At 37.0% G+C, this 22,294-nt stretch overlaps 3 protein-coding genes across 4 annotated transcripts in view; 2 read left to right on the top strand and 1 right to left on the bottom strand.

The window, feature by feature from the left end:
* Nucleotides 1-7,276, top strand: part of ubr1 (ubiquitin protein ligase E3 component n-recognin 1) — a 33,204-nt gene extending 25,928 nt beyond the window's left edge. The window contains exons 41-47 of one of the 2 annotated variants that reach the window (XM_056245537.1): nt 59-192; nt 695-803; nt 1,473-1,529; nt 1,625-1,702; nt 1,809-1,979; nt 4,768-4,869; nt 5,867-7,276. In XM_056245537.1, the coding sequence (XP_056101512.1) occupies nt 59-192; nt 695-803; nt 1,473-1,529; nt 1,625-1,702; nt 1,809-1,979; nt 4,768-4,869; nt 5,867-6,008 (793 nt within the window). In that variant the 3' untranslated portion in view covers nt 6,009-7,276. Of the gene's footprint in view, nt 1-58; nt 193-694; nt 804-1,472; nt 1,530-1,624; nt 1,703-1,808; nt 1,980-4,767; nt 4,870-5,866 lie in introns of those variants that run through there. The other variant, XR_008806660.1, reaches the window with a different exon arrangement.
* Nucleotides 7,277-9,467: 2,191 nt separating this feature from the next.
* Nucleotides 9,468-13,360, bottom strand: prph2la (peripherin 2-like a). Its single transcript, XM_056245675.1, has 3 exons — nt 12,780-13,360; nt 11,122-11,368; nt 9,468-9,754 (listed from the first exon to the last, which is right to left on the bottom strand). Exons 1-3 carry the CDS (start codon nt 13,358-13,360, stop codon nt 9,488-9,490), a joined length of 1,095 nt encoding a protein of 364 aa, XP_056101650.1. The 3' UTR covers nt 9,468-9,487.
* A 3,216-nt stretch (nt 13,361-16,576) lies between these two features.
* On the top strand, nt 16,577-21,279 carry LOC130080310 (protein ELYS-like). The gene is made up of 11 exons (XM_056245667.1): nt 16,577-16,594; nt 16,678-16,714; nt 16,811-16,900; nt 16,991-17,134; nt 17,505-17,627; nt 18,744-18,822; nt 18,930-19,119; nt 19,950-20,093; nt 20,205-20,395; nt 20,764-20,887; nt 20,969-21,279. The coding sequence occupies exons 1-11, from the start codon at nt 16,577-16,579 to the stop codon at nt 21,125-21,127; spliced, it is 1,299 nt and encodes a 432-aa protein (XP_056101642.1). The 3' UTR covers nt 21,128-21,279.
* The last annotated feature ends 1,015 nt before the right edge of the window (nt 21,280-22,294 follow it).

Raw genomic sequence — 22,294 nt, 5'->3', positions numbered from 1 at the left:
GTAGGGGAAGACGCCCACTTTCTCTCTCGCTGTCTCTCATCGTCTCTCTCTTTCTCAGGTTGAGGCCTGGTGTATCTGGCTTCACTGTAGAGAGTGTAAAGAGAGGTGTCATTCCCTTCCTGCGCTGTGCTGCGCTGTTCTTTAATTGCCTTACAGGAGTGCCCCCTCCAGAGGAGCTGTCCAGTACGGCAGGTCACTACACTTCATTAGTTGGATTTAAACGTGCCACACTGCTGTTTTCCTGAAAACACTTAAAGGTGCAGTAAGCGATTTCTGAGAAATGTTGAAAGTGGATCGGACCTAAACACATTTGTAGCCAATCAGCAGTAAGGGGTGTGTCTACTCATGAGGGGGGAGGTGCCTGTGTTGCACAGCGTGTTTGTGAATTTGGGGGCGGAGCTATCAAGATGAGGGTGTGATCCTTTTGGATAAGGGCGTGTTTGTTTCTGGTGATTTCAAATATCAACAGTATTTTTCAGAAATCGCTTGCTGCACATTAGTATATCATCCAGGATATCATACAAATGAATGAATTGGGCAGTGTGCAATATTGGTAACAGTGTGTGTGTACTGCGTACTGGATTGATTTCTAGTAGTATAATTGTATGTCACTGTGCACACAGCGGCAAACTCCACAGTGCTGTGTCAGTATAAATTGTATAAAACAATTATTAATCATAATTCATCTTTGCAGAATCACCTGATAGTCAGCTCGCTCTGCTGTGTAGTTACCTCTCTTTACCATCCAACCTGTTTCAACTGTTTCAAGACTACAGGGATGTCGTAACTACCTTATTAAAGAGGTAAAGATCAGATGATGCAAGCTCACAATTTATTTTAAATATATGTATTAATGAGCCATGTCTACATATCTAAAATATCACCTACATTTTTGCTAATGAACTTCATTACTTGGTATAATAATAATTATTATACAAATAAATGTATAATAATAATAAGCAAAACAACAATAATTATTATTATTATAAATAATAAACATTAATATATTATTATTGTTGTTGCTGCTGCTGCTTTATTGATAATCATAAATAAGAGTTTATAATATTTAAACTTATTTTATTGTTTTGTTTATAATAATAAAAACAAACAACCAAAGGTGCTGTTGCTCATTGATGTTCAGGTGTTGTTAATTCATAAATTATTATAATACAAATAAAAAATGATTATATATAACAATAATAATACATATTGTTTATTATTACTAATAATTTAAATGCTGTTGTTTTGTTTATTATACGCAGATAATAATTATAATAACAAATAATTACATTTAAAAAATATATTGCACAATTACAATTATTATTGCTGTTTAGTTTTTGTCAATAATTAAAATAAGAATGATGACAATGATAATAATAGTTAATAATTGACAACAATGAACATTCCTAATTCCATATATTTATCCATTCGTTCACTTTGATTATAAACATTGCTTTGTGTCTGTGTCTCAGGTGGTGTGGGAATACAGCCATATCCAAAGCCCTCAAAGGAGAAATGCACATCATCAGGTTTGATGACACTCAAGTTCTCCTCTGACTGATAGTAAACTCCCTTCCTCTTTATCAAAACACTCATTTATTTATATTTCTCAACTGTTATTCAGGTATCCTCACAAGAGAAATAGACTCATAGATCTTCCGGAGGACTATAGTGTGTTGCTCAACCAAGCTAGTCACTTTAAGTAAGTACTATTAATAATAGGTTGCCTAGAATGTCTATTGAGGGAATTGAATATTTTCTGCAGATGAATAGGATGTTTCCTGTGGTGACTATTTTTTCTTCCATAGATGCCCAAACTCATCAGATGACGAGCGAAAGCACCCGACTCTGTGTCTGCTGTGTGGGGTTATGCTGTGTGCACAGAGCTCCTGCTGTCAGGTGCAGCTGAACGGGGAGGAAGTGGGAGCGTGTACGGCCCACGCCGCAGTCTGTGGTGCTGGAGTGGGAATGTTTCTCAGGTGAGAGGAAGGAGAAAGGCCGCTGAACCTGTGCCATTTACTGTGTTTATCTTATTTCACAAAACAAATGTCTGTTAAGTAGGGAGGTAGCAGTACACAGAAGTCACGGTTCGGTATGCACCTCGGTTTAAGGGTCACGCTTCGGTACAGTTTGATACCTGGACACGCATCACTGCACTGTAGTAGTGAGTCACTTCCATGAGTCACGACACAAACCGGCTCAATGCCAAATGATTTTGTCTCATAACAGCAGAAAACACTTTAAATACTCCATCATTTATGGTCATATGATAAGAGTACATCAGCTGCATTTATTAAAGGTGACCTATAATTCAAAATTGAATTTACCTTGGTATAGTCAAATAACAAGAGTTCAGTGCATGGACATGACATAGAGTGAATCTCAAACTGGACTGTTTTCGCGTTCTCATTTAATTCACGTTTATGAAAAACACCCCTGAAAAACGGTCGGTTCTCCACACAATACCGACTGTGACGCAATAGTCGGGATCATTAATATGTACGCCTCCAAATATTTGCATAATGCCAGCCCTCAATGCCAGGCGGAACTGCGCAGCCGAAGCATGGCAGTTGCTCAGTGTGGATGTACACATGAACACAAAAGTATTTTTTAGTTCCTTCATCTGAGCCTCTGAAGAAACAATGGGTTAATTTTATTTTCTCTGGAAATTTCTAAACATTTCACCGACTGTTTCCTCAACTTGGGCCAATACAGAGCTGGCCTCGGATCGAGCTACCAAGCAACACTTTCTGATGAGTAATTGTTCAAGTTCAGACAGGTAATCTTTCTCTCAAAATCGTTCAATACTGTTTATGCATCAGCAAGTCAAGCCAGTGACTAAAATATCAGCTTCACATCGTTTCTTTTAGTAGGATGAAAATAATCGTATTTAAATTGTGAACAAATTATATACAGAAAGCGATCAAAGAACAATCTTTCCACACAGCGCGAGTTTATCTGGACACTTGCCAAACTCGTTATGAAATCAATGACGCACGTTACTGCACAACGAAGCTCTTACTGTATTTACATCATCGTGTTTGCATTGGTGAAAGCAGAGAGAGTGCAGAAACTGCTTTGCAATGATTAGATCTTCATTCTCGCGATCAACACACAGTCATCTGCTCAATGCTCATCACGGCAACATGTGATGGGAATAGATCTAAATACTTTAAAAACATCTCACGATTCGTTAATCTCGATAGCTGTTATAGTAAAAACGTATAATAGCAGTAGTAAAAGTATTCGGGAGAGAGTTTCACATGTAATGCGTAGCTATTTCATATGCAAGCATGTCAGCCAATCACAGCAGTGGCCGCGGTTACACTGAATCCCACAGCAGACACGCCCCTTCAAACAGAGTGTTCAAATCAGAGGCTAAAAGCAGGCTAGGAAAAATGCCATTTATTTCTAAATTATGATTATTTTTTATCTAAAAAACATACTAACATTATAAGGGTAACCCAGAAAACATTATAAAAAAAAACATTCTAGGGCACCTTTAAGAATAAGAAGGTGGAATGTGTGGAAAGCTATAAATATCTGGGGACAATTATTGATAAAAGATTGCGTTTTGATTTGAACACAGAGGCTCTGAAAGACAGCAGCGCCTTTACTGTCTTAAAAATTGAGATCATTTAACATAGACAAGACACTGATGGAATTGTTCCATAAATCTTATACAGAGCCAGTGTTGTCCTTTTCCATTAGCTGCTGGTTTGGAAATCTTAGTATGAAATATAAAAATTCATTAAATAAATTAGTCAAAAACAGTGGGAATGGACTGCATTTATATAGCGCTTTCACAGACCCAATGGCCACCAAAGTGCTTTACAATTTGCCTCACATTCACCCATTCACTCACTCATTCATACACCGACGGGCGACGGCAGCCATGCAAGGCGCCATCCAGCTCGTCGGGAGCAGCTGGGGTTAGGTGTCTTGCTCATGGACACCTCGACACTTGGCCAGGTGGAACCGAGGATTGAACCACCAACCTTCCGGTTTGTAGACAACCCACATGAACCACTGAGCCACTGCCGCCCCAGAAGATCATGGTAAAGAGCAAAGATGTTTGACAGGTCTGTTTAACAGAAATGTTTTGATTTTAGACAGTGAACACTTCTTATATCCAGAGTTCTCTATGCTGCCCTCAGGTCGTCGTTACAGATTACCAAAAATTAAAAAATAATAGATACAAATACTCTTTTGTTCCGAGTGCAATTAGACTACTAAATAAGTCTTAAAGGTATTTATTAAGGTTTTTATATTTTTTATTCTATATTTTATATATTCATGCTATTTTGAAATTTGTAATATGTATTGCTATTATTACTATTATGATGTACTGCGTGTGTCAGTTTGTATCTGTCTATCTGTGCTGCATCCAAATTGCCCATAAGGGATCTTAATAAAGTTTGACTTTGACTTTGAGTAAGACATCATTCGAAACTGACAATAAAAACAAATCTTTGTGCTTTTGTAAAATAAAGAAAAGAAAACCAACAGGGTGCCGTTTTCTGCCGTCCCGGTTTCCTGTTCATTAGCTTGTGGAGCGCGTCACAAAAATGAATCGAAACTCGGCGTATAGGCTACTGTTTTGGGTTAGTGCATAGATCGTGTCATCTTCTTCTGCTCTTTTTCCTGTTGTGGCGGTTCGGGAATGATACATGTACCGTTACACCCCTACTATAAAGGCAAGGGGTATTTAAATAAAAAATTACAAATAACTATTGCTAATAAATCTGTTTGTGTCTTTCTGAACAGGGTTAGAGAGTGTGAGATTGTCTTGATGGCCAGTAAGACACGGGGCAGTCCCTATCCAGCACCTTACCTAGATGATTATGGAGAAACAGACCCTCAGCTTGGGTAAAGTTCATTGTAGTGAATGAGTAGTTGACACATAAGATGTTTTCTATAATGTGACTTCTTTTTTTAATCAATATTAAGATATTTAATTAGTCAGAAATATTCAGATCAGATCAGAAATATTATAATTAGCATTTAACATTTTTTTTAGATAAATATTGTTTCTTGCTATATTTTATTAATGCACAATAGTTGATATACTACCTTTCAAAAATGTGGGGTTGGTAAGATTTAATGAAGTCTCTTATGCTCACCAAGGCTGCATTTTGATTTGATCAAAAATACAGTAAAACAGTAATATGTGAAATATTATCACAATTTTGACTTGAATATGTTTTAAAATATAATTTATTCCTGTGATGGTAAAGTTTAATTTTCCGCATCATTGCTCCAGTCTTCAGTGTCACATGATCCTTCAGAAATCATTCTAATATGATGATTTGGTGCTCAAGAAACATTTCCTATTATTATAAACTTTGACACTTTTTTAGGATTCTTTGATGAATAGAAAGTTCATTATAAATCTCTTTACTGTCATTTTTGATCAAAAAAATCTTTCTGACCCCAAACCTTTTGAATGGCAGTAAAAAATGCTAGTAAAAAACTAAAACCCTTAGCTTTAGAAACACAATATCATCTTTAGCATGAGCTTTGTCTGTATAATCTTTAATAGCACTAATGCTAATAATCTGTACTTCTGATATAATTCTTCCCTCAGCTTTAGAAATACAATATCATTCAGCATGTGCTTTGCCTTGTTTATTCTTTATTAGCACCAATGCTAATCTGTATTTCTGATATAATTCTTCCCCAAGCTTTACACACAATATCATCATTTAGCATGTGCTTTCTGTTTGTTCTGTATTAGCAGCACTATTGCTAATCTGTATTTCTGATATAAATCTCTAGTTGCACAATATCTTCTTTTAGCATGTGCTTTGTATGTTTATTCTTTATTAGCATGAGTGCTAACACATATTTGTTTGGACTTTGCTAGGCGTGGGAACCCGCTCCACTTGTGTCCAGAGCGCTACCACAAGCTCCTTCATATGTGGCATCAGCACTGTGTCCTGGAGGAAATCGCCCGCAGTCTGGAGGTCCTCAACGTCATGTTCCCCTTTGAGTGGCAGATGCTTTGAGCTCCGAGCCGGACAGAGGAAGTAGCAAGACACGCCACATTCAGTTAGCCTGCGCATGACATCAGCCTGACTGCAGGGAGTAATAGACACCCTCACATCTCTTAACTACTGCTGTCAGTGCATCATGGGTAGCCACACTTAACAGGCCCATATAAGATATTTACAAAGTATATTTGCTTTCTCAGCTCTTTATTTATTTGGCTTCGGTTGCGGATCTACACTCATTATAGCACTGCATCTTTTTCTTTTTTCGCTCGTTGTGGTGTTTTTGCATTTCGTTTTCAGGTTGTAAAGATTAATTTGAGGGGCTTGTGTCACTACGAAACTCAAACGTGCTTTTATACCTCTGTGAATTCTAGTCCTCTCACCCTGCCACCGCTTGTTTGCTCTTTCATCTGTGTGAGAAATGTATTCATGTGAATGTAATATATCTCTATACTGCTCTATACAAAGATGCCCTCAAAGTAAAAAATAATAATCAGTGTTTCTGAGCGAGACGCTGTTTTGTAACTTATGTTCTCAGGTGAATCTCACAAAAACATGTCTGGGTCACATGCCACCCTGAAGTCAGAAGAAGAAATCAATATTTGTTGTTTTTGCATAAAGGCGCCTGTGTTTAAGGCCACTACAATTTTTCAAATTACTACAGTCTTTTTTATTTTTTATTCCAATTATTGTCATTACAGTAAAAATGACTAAAATGCATATTCAGTATAAATGAAATATAATAATTGAATAAGAATTTAGAAAGTGAATACTAATAATATACAGCTACAGTTAATATACAGTTTTTTTACAGTAATGAGATTTGTTACAGTAATGTACCATTTGGAAGTAATAATCTAGATGCAAATGATTTTAATGGTCCTAAAAATAGGCATTATTTAATTTAAGCACATTTTCTTATTTCTCTTGATTTTGGGGTGAATTATGAGCCAGGCATATTTCGTGAGATTCACTCATGCTATGGATGTCACATTGAACATGTATATAAAACAATGTATAATTAGATTATGCTATTTTACTATAAGAATGCATCTGTGAATTAATGAATAGACAAAAAAGGTCAATAATCAAATGTAACGATGCCTATTGGGTAAATTCAAATATATCACTTGTCAATATGTATTAAATCAAACACGTGTTTTTCTTGAGTGTCAGTCCAAGGTCAGCGGTTTTTTTTTTCTTTTTTTTCTCATCGGTTGTTTCAAGCTGTAAGGTGTTTTTAAACTTCTTACTTCCATGAAATAAACTACTGAGTGACATCATGTCCATGCTGACTGATCTCTTACCTTTACTTCACATTCTGTCCTCCTTATTCTTAACGCGAACTCTATTGTGTCGAGGTTTCCCGTCTCATCCGCTTCCAGTTATTTTAGCTGTACACAAACTGTTAGTTGTACTGCTTGATATTGCAAACTTATCGTATCATATCATTTTTATTTATTATCGTAATCATAAACACTGGTTTGTGGTGCAAATTATTTTACCATTTTGTTATTCCTCCAGTTATAGCAGCTATTGAATCGTATGTCTCGCGCATTCACAGAAAATAGCTTACAAGGTGTAATAAAAGTTACAAGGTGAATAGACTTGTTTAATCAGGTTTTAAAATTCACTAATAGTGATTGATGTGGGTATATCTATCAGATATTAAAAACACAAGCTAAATGTTTCTTTGGTGCATGCTTTGAGATTTCCTAAAGGCAAAAAAAAGTCTGCTTTTAATTTTTGAAATAATCTGTAGTTCGTAGATATCAATGCAACTTTGTGAGTATATGATTTTTATTATTGTATTGAGAAGCACAGCTCAATTAAAGTAAAAACATAAATGGTAACACTTTACTTAAATCTGTGCACTACCATTCAAAAGTTTGGGGCCTTTTTTAAAAAATGAATTAAATTGATCAAAAGTTACTGAATACTTTTACAAAAATGCTGTTCTTCTAAACGTTCTATTCATTAAATAAACTTGAATATCATGATTTCAACAAAAATATTATGCAGCACAACAGTTTTCAACATTGATAATAATAATCAAAGTTCTTTAGCAGCAAATCAGCATACTAGAATGATTTCTGAAGGATCATGTGACATGAAAATGTCCGCTTTGACAATCACAAGAATAAATTACATTTTAAAGGGGTGGTTGATTATGATTTCACTTTTCTAACTTTAGTCAGTGTGTAATGTTGCTGTTTGAGCATAAACAACATCTGCAAAGTTACGACGCTCAAAGTTCAAAGCAAAGGGAGATATTTGCTTTTAAAGAAATTGCTTTTTAAGGACTACAACAAACGGCTGGTAGGGACTACACGAGCTTCCTCCCGGGTTAGTGACATCACTAACCCTAAAATTTACATAAACCCCGCCCCCGGGAACACAGTTTATAGATGATCAAGACAGAATATGAGTCTCTTGAGTCTCCATCTTTATCTGATTCCGGTTTGAACATAAAAGGCTAAATTTTTTTTAAATGTTCAGTGCATGTGTGTGTGAGGTAAAAGGACACAAGCTGTTGAAGCTCCGCCCCCTGTGCTGAGAGCTGCAGCTCATTTGCATTTAAAGGGCCAGACACAAAACGGAGTGTTTTTGCTCACACTCAAAAAGTGACAATTTTAACATGCTATATAAAAATATCTGTGGGGTATTTTGAGCTAAAACTTCACATACACACTCTGGGGACATCTGAGATTTATTTTACATCTTTTGAAAAGGGCATTATACCACCCCTTTAAAATAATAATAATATTTGATGAATTTATAATGTATTCTTTATACATACATACTTCAAGCACAGTGTTACCAAAAGATTTCAAAGGTTTCATCAAGTCAATGAACTGCACACGACCCTTGGTACCAACACTTTAAGGTTTTAATGATGTATAAATTAAATGTACATGTTGCATTTATTGTCACTACATACATATTCATGATCATTTTAGGCATGGGTGAGCTTAAAAAATGTTTTAGAGGCTGTTTGTATCATGTTTTCACAAGTTATTACAACACCTGGCTTTAGGCACGAGACCAAGGCATGAAACAAGAATTCATGATGGCTTGTGAGTAAGCTGACATTTTTGATATCTTGGAAATATTGAAAAGAAATTCGCTTTATGGAAATATGTAAACTCCCTAATTAAAAACCTACAGTGAACAGTTTTTCCTCTAAACAAATCCAGTGACGCATAATTCATATGAGAATCTCTAAAACACACACAAATGAAACTGTTGCATGCTCAATGAGAGGCAGTTAAAAGGTTTTAAGACTTTAAAGGCCCCATGATATTTTGCCTTATGTTCTTTCACATTAAATCACAATAGAACTTCATTATGTTGTGATATCTCTCCGTTCTTGCTTTACAATGCCATCTAAGTTTTCACCTAATCATTTTCATAATCTTTAAGTCATATAGCATCAGAGACCAGTCCTCTGTAGCTTATGTAATGTTTCTCACCAGAAGGAGCATTCTGGAGGGTTAACTGCTCGTGGGAAGAGGCTTTGGAGGCACGTTATCTGGACCATAATGTGCTGTAGGTGGTCTATCAATGTTTGGATCTCCATTGCTGGCTGTGTTGATCTGATTGAACTTGCCCAGGTGTTTGATGATCCTGAAATTAGTGCGAGCGGTTTCCACAAAGCTGTTCTCCAGGAGCCACCCGTCAGACTCGCTCTCGGGGTCCCCCTGTCGCAGCACGTTCTCCAGGGACGTTTGGAGGTAGCGGACCCCAGTAAGAACTGAGAGCTGTCAGAGAAGGAATCGATGAGGTTGTTTTGACTCATAGCAGTCCTATAAAAAAAGTTGATTCAACTGAAACTATTGTATAATTCATACGGTTTGAAGTGCTACATGAAGCTTCACATGTTTTAGGACACTGTCATTGGAGTATTGAGCAGATTATAAAGTTAGTGTACAATCCCAGGATGGGATTAGGCCACAGAACCGGATCAGATTTTAAAAGCTAGGGTGGGCAATTTCGTAGAGGCTAGCAATAGCAAGCTTGCTTTTAAAACACAAGATCCTACTCTCCCTTCAGAGTGTCTCCAAAGCCATGCCTCCTTCAAAACACGGTAGAACATCCAATCATTGCATTTGGACCGAATGCAATGATTGGATGAACATTTTTTGGACTGTCAACACTTAGCCAATCAAATTCAAAGATTTTGTAAAGGTGCGGTCACATTTTTGCGGGCGAAATCCAGTAATTTCAATAGTCATCCTTGTGATCAGGAATTTTTTTGTGAGGGTGAAAAATTTCTGCACACAGATTTCGCACTCGAGTTGGTTATACAAATTCGCTGCGTTAGCCAACAAAAAACTGCTTGGTTTTGAAAAGTGCCATCTTTGTGAGCAGTGTTTCATGCTTCTCTACACTTGGACCTTTTTGCCCATGAAATTTTACTAATGTGACCACACCTTAACTGTATCGGTTAAGCTTAGTTACTGAATCTATTACAGTGTGTTAGCATTACTGTAGTGTAGCCTGCTATCTTGTACAATAGGTGATCTTGTTATGGGTATATATTAAAATTGTATTGTTTTGCATTTTAAAATAGGATAGCATTCTTTTAGGCAAGAGGTATGCTAGATGTGGTGGTATGCTGAGTGGTTAAGGAACTAATTTACCATGATATATATATAATTTATATCATAAAATCAAATGTATAGCTTTTCTAATAAGGTAATGAATAGAGTACACATTAAAAGGCAGATGGGATTTCTCATTTGACCAGGCCGATATGAGAGAATGATCAAATGTAAGTTCGTGAGCTTAGAATTATAAGGTTCTATCTCCGTTTAGGGTAGTTCTGAGATATTGAGCATCAAAGTTTTTACATCCCTGCTGTTTTGTGAGATGGAACCTTTTTATTTTATTAATAACTACTAACAAAATATTTTTTTTTTACAAAAATAACACCACACAGGCATTAATAAATACCTAATGGATAAGATTGTCAAAAACTCAATTTTGACCAAAAGTGGAGAGAGAACCTTATAATTCTAAGCTCACGAGTTCTCATTTTCAAATTAAAAGTCATGCTTAAACTTTGCAAATGTTATAATATTGAATCCTTCCCTAATGTATTGCCAAAGCAATAGACACAACCAACCTCAAAGAGCCAGATGATCAGAACAGTGAGGCCGATAGAATGCATGATGTCTGCGTAATAATCTAGCAGAGCCTGACGACACCCTCTCATCCACAGGTTGAGCTCCTCTGTCTGGTAGTCGTAGTTGAAATGAGCGGACTTATTGGTGATTTGGTACTGAATGCACGGCCGAGGAGAATTGACATTGCAGCAGCTGAAGGGAACCCCGTCCATTAAGTATTTTCCCTCCACGTTGCTCCTTAGACGGCTGGAAAAAAAAAAAAATGTAAAATTGCACCAAAATCAGAAGACATTTAGATTTCTTTCATTATTATTTTAGTGCCCCTATTATGATTTTTTTCAGATTTTACCTTTCATTTAGCTGTTTGTGAATGTAAAAAGTCTTCAAAGATTCAACGTGTTATTATCGCCCAAAAGAAAGAACTGATTTTGCCTGAAACAAGTCATCAGTAATTCCAGTCTTACACAAAATTACACAGGTTTGTAACAAATTTGTATAATGCCAGTCTATGATCTTCATTGGCTGCCAGTGAACAACCTTTGACCCCCCCTAAAACACTTTAGTTGTAGCTGAGACTGGTTTGTGTTATCGAGAAGATTTTTTTTTTTTCTACACTCGAATTGAGCTCGAATTGAAAACCGCCGCTATTGTTTCTGTTCGTATTAAAAGGGCTAAGGAAGATCTGGAGCTGAAATTCAGATATGGTAATAGTTGTGTTTCGTTTCCACACTCTATAGAGAGCCTAAGTCCCTCCCCTCCGCTTCCGGCTCATGGGACCTTATTTCGGAAAAAATATGTATGGTAGTCAATGGCGAGACACAACTTATCTTTTTAATCCGTCTGAACTGTGCCCTGAATTACACATATGATGTTTGTCCATTTAAAAGATAATTATGAAAGTCAAGAAAGTCACAGTTTGTCATAAAACAGAAGAGTAACATTTAGTTTTATGTGAAAATCGCTCAATGAACTACATCTCCCGGGAAGCGAAACAAGGAGCTCGTGTGTGTGCAGTCTGGTACAAAACACTCAGGCATGACGGCGTAACGTTGCGATTATAATGTAAGACTATAGAAAAAATGACAGACGTTAGCTTCAGTAAAGTTATCTTCATTCATTGAGAGAAAATGTGCGCCTTTTGGGTTTGTAATTACGTATTTTTCACAGTCTTATACCTCAACAGTTTTACATCAAACTGCGACTTTCTTGACTTTAAAATGTATCTTTTAAATTGACAAACATCATATGTGTAATTCAGGGCACAATTCAAACGAGATCAAAATATTTGTTGTCTCTCGCCATTGACTACCATACAATATTTTTCCGATATAAGGTCCCATGGTGGTCGACCGGAAGGGGAGGGACTTAGGCTCTCTATAACCAGTACACCAATCACAACAGACTGGGTCATCAGACCAATCAGAGTAGAGTGAGCTCTCGGAAAGGAGAGGTTTAGAAAGACTGAATCCTTGATTGAACCGACACTGTGAGAAAACAGGTGATGCTGTAATTCATATTCTGTTTTTTGACCTTGGATGTATGTAAACCTATTGTAGGAGACCTGCCAATCTAAATAAGGAACCTTTAAAATAGCATAATAGGGGCACTTCAACTAACTAATTACATATTAACTATTTATGTTTCAGGCCCAACTTACTCTACCACTTCCCGTTGAGACATGTCCAGGTATCGGTTGCTGACCCACTGGATCTGGAACCAGTCTCTGTAGCCCTCGTTCCCACAGCACTGAAACTGAATCTGCAGCAGGTCCACCGTGTGCTTCAAGAAGCAGCGGCCCGGTGTGTCCGTGTCCTTGTAGTAACGCATAGCGTCACGTAGCCCCAACGTTAGCGATTCCTCCAGCCGTCCGAGCATGCTGTAGCACATCAAGGCACCCACGAGCACGCTCAGAGTGAAGAAAAACGTACAAATGATGTACGGGAGCATCACCAACTTCCAACGTAAGAACTTGTTGGTGTCCACACAGTCATAGCAGATCTTTCCTCCCAAAAAGTTAATCGCACAGGCTATAAGTCCCACGGCAATTAGCATGTTGGGCACGGATTGGAGCTGACGCTCGACCATTAGATCCTGCCGCTTGTTGATTTCTACTTTCAAAAAGATGCCCAAGCTAAAGAGGATGATTCCTGTTACAATGGAAATCCAGTTCAGCACCCACAAAACCTGGGCCAGTTTGTCTCTCTTGGTTTTGGTGAATCTAACCGGCAGCACAGCCATTTTTACAGTTTGTGTGTGGGAACTGCCTCAATTTCAGAGAACCCTACACTTTATCAAATTGATTTTGTGGAAGTCTAATGGAGTACAATAATCAAATAGCTAAATTAATGCTTCTTAGCTATTAGCTTCTTAGGCTAACTTAGTGTCAATCAATAAAGGACCTTGAACTGCAATCGACAAACAGCATTCATGCAGCTCATTCATTTAAATAATGAGAAGAACTAGATATAAATCAAAAAAATAATAATAATAATTGGGCAAAACAAAGCCGTTTTATATTTTGATTTGTCAAGCTCCTTGGAGATGCCATGTGAGGTCCTTTAGAAACGTAGTGAAGCTGAAACTATTTCCATTTTGTTTTGCAAATGAGAGGCAAAAAAGAGAGAAAACAAACTTAGCAACAGCTGAGACAATATCGAGAAGAGCATTATTGCATACCTTTAAAAGTCTCATAAAAACAGAAGGGTATTGAGTCATATTAAATACAAATTTTGGATTTCGATTTTACCACATGAAGTATATATTCAGGTTACATTTTTGTGCAATAATTGTTATCTACGGCACAGCTAGCAAGCATGCAAATATTTTTAGCCATATAACTCTTCAAAAAGCTAAGAATACTCCTGGCCTGAGTACTGAAAGCTGAAAATAGCAGGCGAAACTAAATAAGTTGAGCTGAATGGACAGGCACAGGGCTTGTCCTCCGCCAGGAGTGGTGTGTGAGATGAGGGTAGTAATAAACAGCTTACTCACCCATCCAGGTCTCTCCACCCCTCAGTGGCATCCCGCCCTATTCCAAGTGATTTCTTTCCATCAGATGTTCGCAACTTTTGGTTAACAATCTGAATGCATTGTTTGCAAATGAATACTAATGTGTGTGTGTGTGTGTGTGTGTGTGTGTGTTTGTTAGTGTCTGCCGCAGACTCAGCTGTGACCTCTCTCGTAATTCTTTCTAATCAGTAATCAGCCCAGTTGGATTTGGAAGAGTACCTTCTGCCACCAGCACAAATCTCACTGACTGGAGTGTGTGTGTGTGTGTGTTAGAGAGTACAGAATGAGAAAAGGGTTACTGAGCTAAAAGTCTCCAACTATGCTTGCATGTAGTTTAATTTTTATATCCTTCTTTTTTTGTTAAAGCTGCTGTCCGTAACTTTTTTGGGTTAAAAATTATCCAAAATAATAATAATTAAAAAAAAACATAACCAGCCAGTGTTCAAAAATATCTGCTTGCTTTTGCCCGATTCAAAACGGTTAGCTTGTAATAATGATTTTAATTCCAGTGGTACTGGTGGATTTCCGCGGGAAATTCGAGCATGTCTTTGCGTCATTACGTCACATCTGTACACATAAAGAAGGCGTCCCGGCTAGTCGGCGAAAACAAGGATAAACATCGGTTCAAAACGGACGCAGAGACGGCTTTTTTTCTTTTAGGACAAGACATTTCAATAGTTCAATCGTGTAACAGTAGCACACTTGTTCGCTTAATACACACAGTTACGGAGTTTCCTGTCTTTATTCGTTTAGCTATTATGGTAAATATTTTGTGCTAGCTATGAGAGGGAGCAATTCACCTCTACTCCAAGCAAACCAAACCGGCCTCCTCCGAAATTATATATAGTTTTAAATATGCATCGGATTACAGATACGTGTTTTTTTTCTTTTCTTTTTTCTCAAAGAAAACCAGTAAAGAAACATTAATTTATTGGTATGACAATTAGAAATTAGACTGCACAGAAATAGAAACTGAACTACAGGGTAATCATAATACACATTAAATGTAGTCACAATGCTGATGTTGATAATTTGAGAACAAAGTATAATTTGAAAGGTTTGACGCAAACGTTATATTTAATCAGCACGATTTACTGCAAGGCTTTCCCCCCTTAGTTGATGTGGATGTTACTTACTTGTTCAGATGACATTTTCCGATGAAAATTCGTATGTTGTCATGGTCATAATGTAGGCCTACTTCCAAAAGTAGAATGTGTGATTCTGAATGCCAGTTTCCACATCGGCGCGGTGACTGACAGACTCGCAGTCTCAAAACATTGTGTTCATCCGCGCTGTTTCATGCCGATGTGCAACTCACGCAAAGTTAATAATTCCGCGAATAACTGCAATTACAGATTTCAAACAGAGATGGCGACAAAGAGGAAAAATGCCGGACTGCAGCTTTAAATGACATTATTTACATATATCATTTATTATATGTAAATGTAATAGTGCTGTCAAATCAATTAATCGCGATTAATCACATCAAACATGAAAGTTTGTAAATTATATACTGTATATATATATATATATATATATATATATATATATATTATATGTATGTGTGTGTGTGTGTGTGTGTGTGATTAATCGATTTGATAGCACTAATTTTATGGTATTTTATATATCCCATTAAAATACAAATATTATATATTTTCATGTTACTTTACTTTGTAGTTTCTTTTAAAATAATATAGACCTGAAAGATCTGGAGAAAAAAATTTGGGATTACTTTTTAATCTTTTCCCATAACACAGGCAATATATACATTATATGTACCAAAACACAAATATATATGTGCACAAGTAAATTATTGCTAAATAATATTGATAATATTAATAAATAAATAAATACATTTTTATTTTAGAGAATGAAACAGAACACAACAGAACTGTACAAAACAGTCTATTCATGGCTTAGAATATGTTCTTCTATAAATTAAAATTCCCCTTTAGAAATGGGACTTCTGAGTCCGAGGCTGTTTGCTTTGTTGTATGCAATGGACATTCTTTATTTGGCCGACTCCTGTTTTATGCATATTTGATGTAATACCACATGTACTGACAGCAAATGAAATCCACAGGATTATTCAGGCCTAAAGGGGATTGAGTCAGGGGAAAGCACACACTAACTAGTCAGCAGATCTGAATGCAGGACAGTCGTATGACCACTGGATACTGGATGAAGGGTGCTTTATCTGGTGAGTACTGCTTACCACAATGTTTATGAGTTATGAGCTTGGACAATTTTTCACTTACTGTATAGATGAATAACTTTTAAAACACACACGATTTTATACTGACTATTTAGCATTTGAATATGCACAAAGGATTGTTATATTAAGATTTCTTTCTCCTTTCTATAAGCATGGTTTAACCAAAGTCTAACTTTTAAAGCCAAGATTGGGTAGTTTATATCTTTAGGGTTTCTTTATCGATAAACAGGATGATGCTAAATACAGAGGTTTGGTGGAATAAAGCTTTAACAGACAACTGTTACAACTTGTACAACTGTACAACAGACAAAAGAATATATTGATATTCAAGGGCCTCATTGGCTGCTTACGGGGCCTTTGTACTGAAGGTAGGACTTCAGTGTCTTATATTGAACCAGTGCCTCGGTCCAATATGGATCACAATGATGTGACACGTGAATTGTTTGATGTGTTGTTTCCTACAGGTGAAGGGGATACGAGTGAATGTTTGGCCCGTTTTAACTGCTGGCTTCAGAGTTCAGCAGAACTGGCCAAGAAGGAGCTGTTAATGCTCTGTGAGTAGGTGAAATCTTATTAAACATTGAGGTTTACCGCTTTTGTTTGGGTGGTCGGATAAAGCTCACTTGGCTCTTCTCTGATTGTAGGTTTCGGTCGATGTAAAGGCTTGTGGATGTTTATAGATGAAAACTCTGTCGCTCTAGTCCATAAACTGGTCCTCAAGTTGAAGAACCTGCTTTCTCTGGTCCACCTAGTAAAGAAACAAAGTGAGCCTCTACACTCCAAACAAGGTCAGTCTTGGAGTCTCTGTTCACTTTATTTGACAAACCACATGCAAAGTCACCGGTAAAATATACAACATCAGTAATATTTTGCTCACCAAGGCTGCAATTATTTTTTCAAATAAAGTAAAAACAATATGAAATAATTTCACTTAAAATTACTGTTTTATTCATTATTAATTTTGTGTTTAATCTATTGCAAAACAAAAGAAATGCATATGTAGATACTAAAACAATGTTCTGAGAAATTTTTGCGATATTTAAAAAAAATCCAAGGATGTCAATATGTCTGTAAACTGTTGGGATATGAAGTGCTCTAACAAACTGGTTTTTGATCTATGTTCACGGGGGGTCACCCCATGTGGGGTGTGTACACTAGGAAGAAGGGCTTCATATATATGGGGTTGTTGGAAACAAGAACATCATGCCATGAGGCAACACATCCTGCTGGGCCGCCTGGTGCAGTGGTGGAGCATCACAGGACTTCTGCCCAAGTACCCAGGTGATATTCGGGATAGGGGACTTTGTTTAAACAAAGTTAGTGTCTTTACAAATGTCTTTACTGTCACTTTGATCCATTTAATGCAGCCCTGCTCTAAAGTATTCATGTATTTAAAGTGACCCTACTATGCTATCTTAAAGGTTCCTAATTTTGTTTCGGAGGGCTTCTGTAATAAGTTTACATGTATCCAAGGTCAAAACATTTATCATAATATACATTGCAGCATCACCTCTTTGCTCACAGTGCCTGAAACAGTTTGATAAAGGATTCAGTCTTTCAAAACTCCTTTCTGAGAGCCTACTCTGCTCTGATTGGTCAGGTGGCCCAGTCTGTTGGTTGATTGGTAATGAAACGCCTATTACCATATTTGAATTTCAGCTCCAAAGGCTTCCTCAGCACTTGAATACACAGTGATACAGTAAACAGTAAGGGTGCCTTCGGTTTTACCGTATCAATTCGATGAGTCATCATCCTTTGGAAGCAAAGTGGATTTTCACAGCAAAGTGGATATTCACAGCTCTTCCGCTCTCAGCTACAGCTAGTGTTTGAGAGCAGGTCAAAGTAGACATTGTTCACTGGCAGCCAATAAAGATCATAGACTGCCATTATGCAAATTTGTTACAAACCTGTGTAAGTTCATGCAGGAAGTAAGACTGGAATTACTGATGACTCATTTCAGGCAGTTCAGAATCAGTACTTTCTTTTGGGAGACAATAACCCCATTTATCGTGCACTTTGATATTTGAAACTTTTCAGACATTTTACATTCACAAACAGCTGTATAACACACCACATGAAAGGTAATATCTGAAAACTTACATTAAAAGGATAGTTTACCAAAGAATGAAAAATCTGTCATCATTTACTCACACTAAAGTTGTTCCAAACCTGTATGAGTTTCTTTCTTCTGTTGGAAAAAAGTAAAAGTTGGAAAAGTCGGGATAAAATATTATGGAAGTCAATGGCTACCGTCAACAGTCTGGTTGCCGACATCCTTCAAAATATCTTCCTTTTTAGGTGAACTATCCCTTTATATTAAATTGTATTATAGGCTATTTAATAGCTTTTCAGCTATTTCAGACATTTTTATTTCTGTTTGCTTTGTCTTTTTTTTAGAAGCCCATGAGCTGAAGAGGATATCTCAGATGTGGCGTGAGATGGACCACAAACAAAGGAGAACATGTCTGCAGTTGAGGTACTTTCCCACTCTGACAAAATCATGGTTATTTAGCATTAAACAGTAATTAATGAATTCATTAATTATTATACTAACCAATATTCTCATGCTCTGTCTCTCATCAGCAGTTATGCTGAGGATAAGTACAGATGGAGTTCTCTTATTCAGGGTATGGTAGCTCATATGGACAAACAACACGGGCCTATATGGGTTTCAGAAGACTGTGCCTACCAGACGTACCCACCACCATCTCTAGAAGCTTTACTAAAGCTAGTGCTGCTGCCTAATATTGACATGGTGTCCGTCCAAGCCATTGTATCCTGCTTGATTTTATTTGAATATTTTGATGTTGAAATGTTATGTTATTCATTCATTCAAAATTCTGTAAGATTATGTTTGTATATCTTTTCCATTTTTAGTTGATAAATGTTTTACTGTTTATATTTAGCTATTAAATATAATAGAATCTATATACTTTTTTCACTAGGGCTGCGTTAAATTGATCAAAAGTGACAGTAAAGACATTTATAATGTTACAAAAAATATATATTTCAAATAAATGCTGTCCTTTTGAACTTTCTAATCAAAGAATCCTGAAAAACCACGCTGGTTTCCACAAAACTATTAAGCAGCACAACTGGTTTCAATTATAATAAATATTTATTGAGCAGCAAATCAGAATGAGAATGATTTCTGAAGGATCATGTGACATTGAATACTGGAGTAATGATGCTGAAAATTCAGTTTTGCCATCACAGGAAAAAATAGAAAACAATTATTTTAAATTACAGTAATATTTCTCAACATTACTGTTTTTAGTGTATTTTGATCAAATAAATGCATGCAGCCTTGGTGAGCACAAGAGACTATATTATATTGGAAGCACTTTGTTTTTAATATCTGCTGACACTTTATTTCGATGCTCCCAACAGACACTTAAGTTATTGAGTAACTTAAGTGTCAACTTATTCTACTAACCCCAACCCTTCCTAACCTAACAGTCCCCCAATACTCTAACTAGATTTATCTGACATGTAGGTGCAGGTTACTTATAGTCAACAGGGGACCATCAAAATAAAGTTAAACCTATTATATAAAAATATTCATGTCTCACCTTCGGTTAACTTTCTTTAATAAGGCTCCAGGTAATGTACTTTGTCCTGGATGTGTCTAACTTCCTGCAGTGTAAGGATGATCTCCTGCAGTCATTCTGTCATGTTTTCAGTATCTCATCTGCATTTTCCCAACAGATTTTTGGATTTTGGCTTCTAGATCACGGATTAGTAACAGTGAGATGCTTTTTAATACCATCATTCAGCGTTATCAAAAATTGTCCTGGTATCATATTACGTGGGTCTAAACCCCTTGTTTGCTGAACATATGGCGCTTTTCATTCCCAGGATTCAATGGATGTCTTATTGAGCCCAAGAGCTTGTCCTCCAGCACTGTCATGGCACCACTGTGCTGTTCTGAGGACCTTACTGAGGACAGGAGAGAATCAAGCAGCACTGAAGTATCTATACACCATCACACCAGCCATGGAGAACATTCACGATATCAAACTCTGTGTGGATGTATTAATACAGAACAAGTAAATCACAATGACTCTTATTCTGCAAAATCTTCCTATATTGTGGTGAGCATAATTTTGCCAAGTACATGTTCCTGAATCAACATCTTTGATGATCCTGGAACGACATTCCAATCAACCAATAAGATTCAAAGTTTAAAGTTTATGTCAAGTTTAGTCTTACAACAACATCAGTGTTATTTACCTCTGATTTTAGGCATAACTAATGGGTAGGGTTGGGTTTTTAGGGGATAGGGTTAGGACAACCTTTTGGATAGGAATGTTGTTCCAAGTTCAACAAAATATGCTGATCCAGGAACAGGTCTTACTTAGCAAAATCACGGTGACCCTTATATTGCGAATAATTATGGGTTATGATTATTTTTCAGATGTATATCAGCAGCCTGGGCTCTGCTCAGAGGACTTCATGAAGATGTTCATTTGTTCAAACACTTCATTCATGTCTGTGAGAATCGTGGGATTTGTAGTCATACATTGGCCACACTATGCGAGGTGATACACAGTGATGATTTTCACCCTGGGGTATTTGGAAAACAAATCTGTTCTTTGACAACCATCTAATTTTCATGGCAGGGTATGGCTCGTCTCCATTTGACGGAAAGCCAAAATATGCAGTCCAATGAAGCACAAACACGGAATCAAGAAACAATAGGTCAATGTCCAGTAAGACCTGAACCAGGTAAACTATGCTCAACTATTCATCTCAAATATACTGTAAGATGTTATATATAGTCCTCTTATTCTGTGTAAATGATGGGGTTTCAAGGACAAACTCCACGTCCACTGTCTGCATGGCTGTACCAAATGGATGACCAACTGACCCCTGGAGATTTTGTCAGGATACTCAGACAATCTATTTCTGAAATATGTCCACTACCAAAGAAAAGAAGGTAAGAAACAAGCACTGTAAAAAAAATCTCAACTCATTGATTTTTTGCATTTGCTTTTTTGAGTTTTAGGGGACAGGTTTAGTTTTTCAATTAAAAACGTATATATATTTTTTTTGCGTTTTGGCAGTTCATTTACACGACAAATTATGTTTTATTAACAAAGTTCGAGAGGAGCAGATTCAGATAATTAACACGGGTGGAGAGCACTCAGCAATCAATGATAAGAGGTGTATTGATTCAGCAGTCTCACCTCAATCCATTGACAGTTTTGCAGTATCCCTCCACCGCCCCTTCTCCACACTTCTAGTCCTAACCATTTACATACGGGGGGGAGTACTCTGGGACCCGGACAGCACGCCAAATACGCATTAAACTTTACTCCCTCTAATTGTATGTAAGTGTGAACTTGTGAAAAGCGTATTGGGGGCCTGAAAATCCAAGCTTTTGAAAACGATGCCGTTATCGTCTCTGTGTAAACTACAAAAACACAAATCTGTAAATACGATGACGTCATGCGCATGCGTATTATGTGTTCAGTGTGTACATGTAGTATTTCTATAGAAAGTGACAACTACTGGCCTGGCAGCAGAATAAAGCATTTTCAGTAGTTTTCGCAAATCCATGTGTAATGGGGGGTTGTTTTGACAATGTTTTCGTCTGTATGCAAAGGAGAAACCTTTCTGTTTTAAGTACACCGTTGTTGTGTAAACACACCCGGCTTTACTTACTTCCAAAAGTTGAGATAACTGTCAACTGAAATACATTGGACACATAATTGGATAAACACAGTAAATTAAGTTTAATTTACTAAAAAGCAGAGCCGCATTTTCAGCAGTCAGTACTTCAGTCTTCAGTGTCACATGATCCCTCATAAACATTCAGACACAATTATTATTATCAATGTTGGACACAGTTGTGCTGCTCACAGGCCCGTCGGAACAGGACAGGCAAACCAAGCAATTGCTTGGGGCCCCGAGCTGGACTGGGGCCCCAAGACAACGACTGTTTA

This window comes from Rhinichthys klamathensis, unplaced genomic scaffold (genome assembly GCF_029890125.1).
Source record: "Rhinichthys klamathensis goyatoka isolate OS25496 unplaced genomic scaffold, OSU_Roscu_1.1 h1tg000032l_1, whole genome shotgun sequence".
NCBI classification, from domain to species: domain Eukaryota; kingdom Metazoa; phylum Chordata; class Actinopteri; order Cypriniformes; family Leuciscidae; genus Rhinichthys; species Rhinichthys klamathensis.
This window is presented reverse-complemented; position numbering and strand designations above follow the sequence as displayed.

Bases quoted from the DNA above. Each gene is read 5' to 3' on its own strand.
- prph2la (XM_056245675.1), bottom strand. From the start codon at position 13,360: ATGGCTGTGCTGCCGGTTAGATTCACCAAAACCAAGAGAGACAAACTG. The intron at 11,369-12,779 runs GTAAGTTGGGCC...TTTTTTTTCCAG, and splicing joins TCTCAACGGGAAGTGGTAGA to CCGTCTAAGGAGCAACGTGG. The intron at 9,755-11,121 runs GTTGGTTGTGTC...CTTCTCTGACAG, and splicing joins TGATCATCTGGCTCTTTGAG to CTCTCAGTTCTTACTGGGGT.
- LOC130080310 (XM_056245667.1), top strand. The intron at 18,823-18,929 runs GTACTTTCCCAC...GTCTCTCATCAG, and splicing joins AGAACATGTCTGCAGTTGAG to CAGTTATGCTGAGGATAAGT. The intron at 20,396-20,763 runs GTAAATCACAAT...ATTATTTTTCAG, and splicing joins GATGTATTAATACAGAACAA to ATGTATATCAGCAGCCTGGG.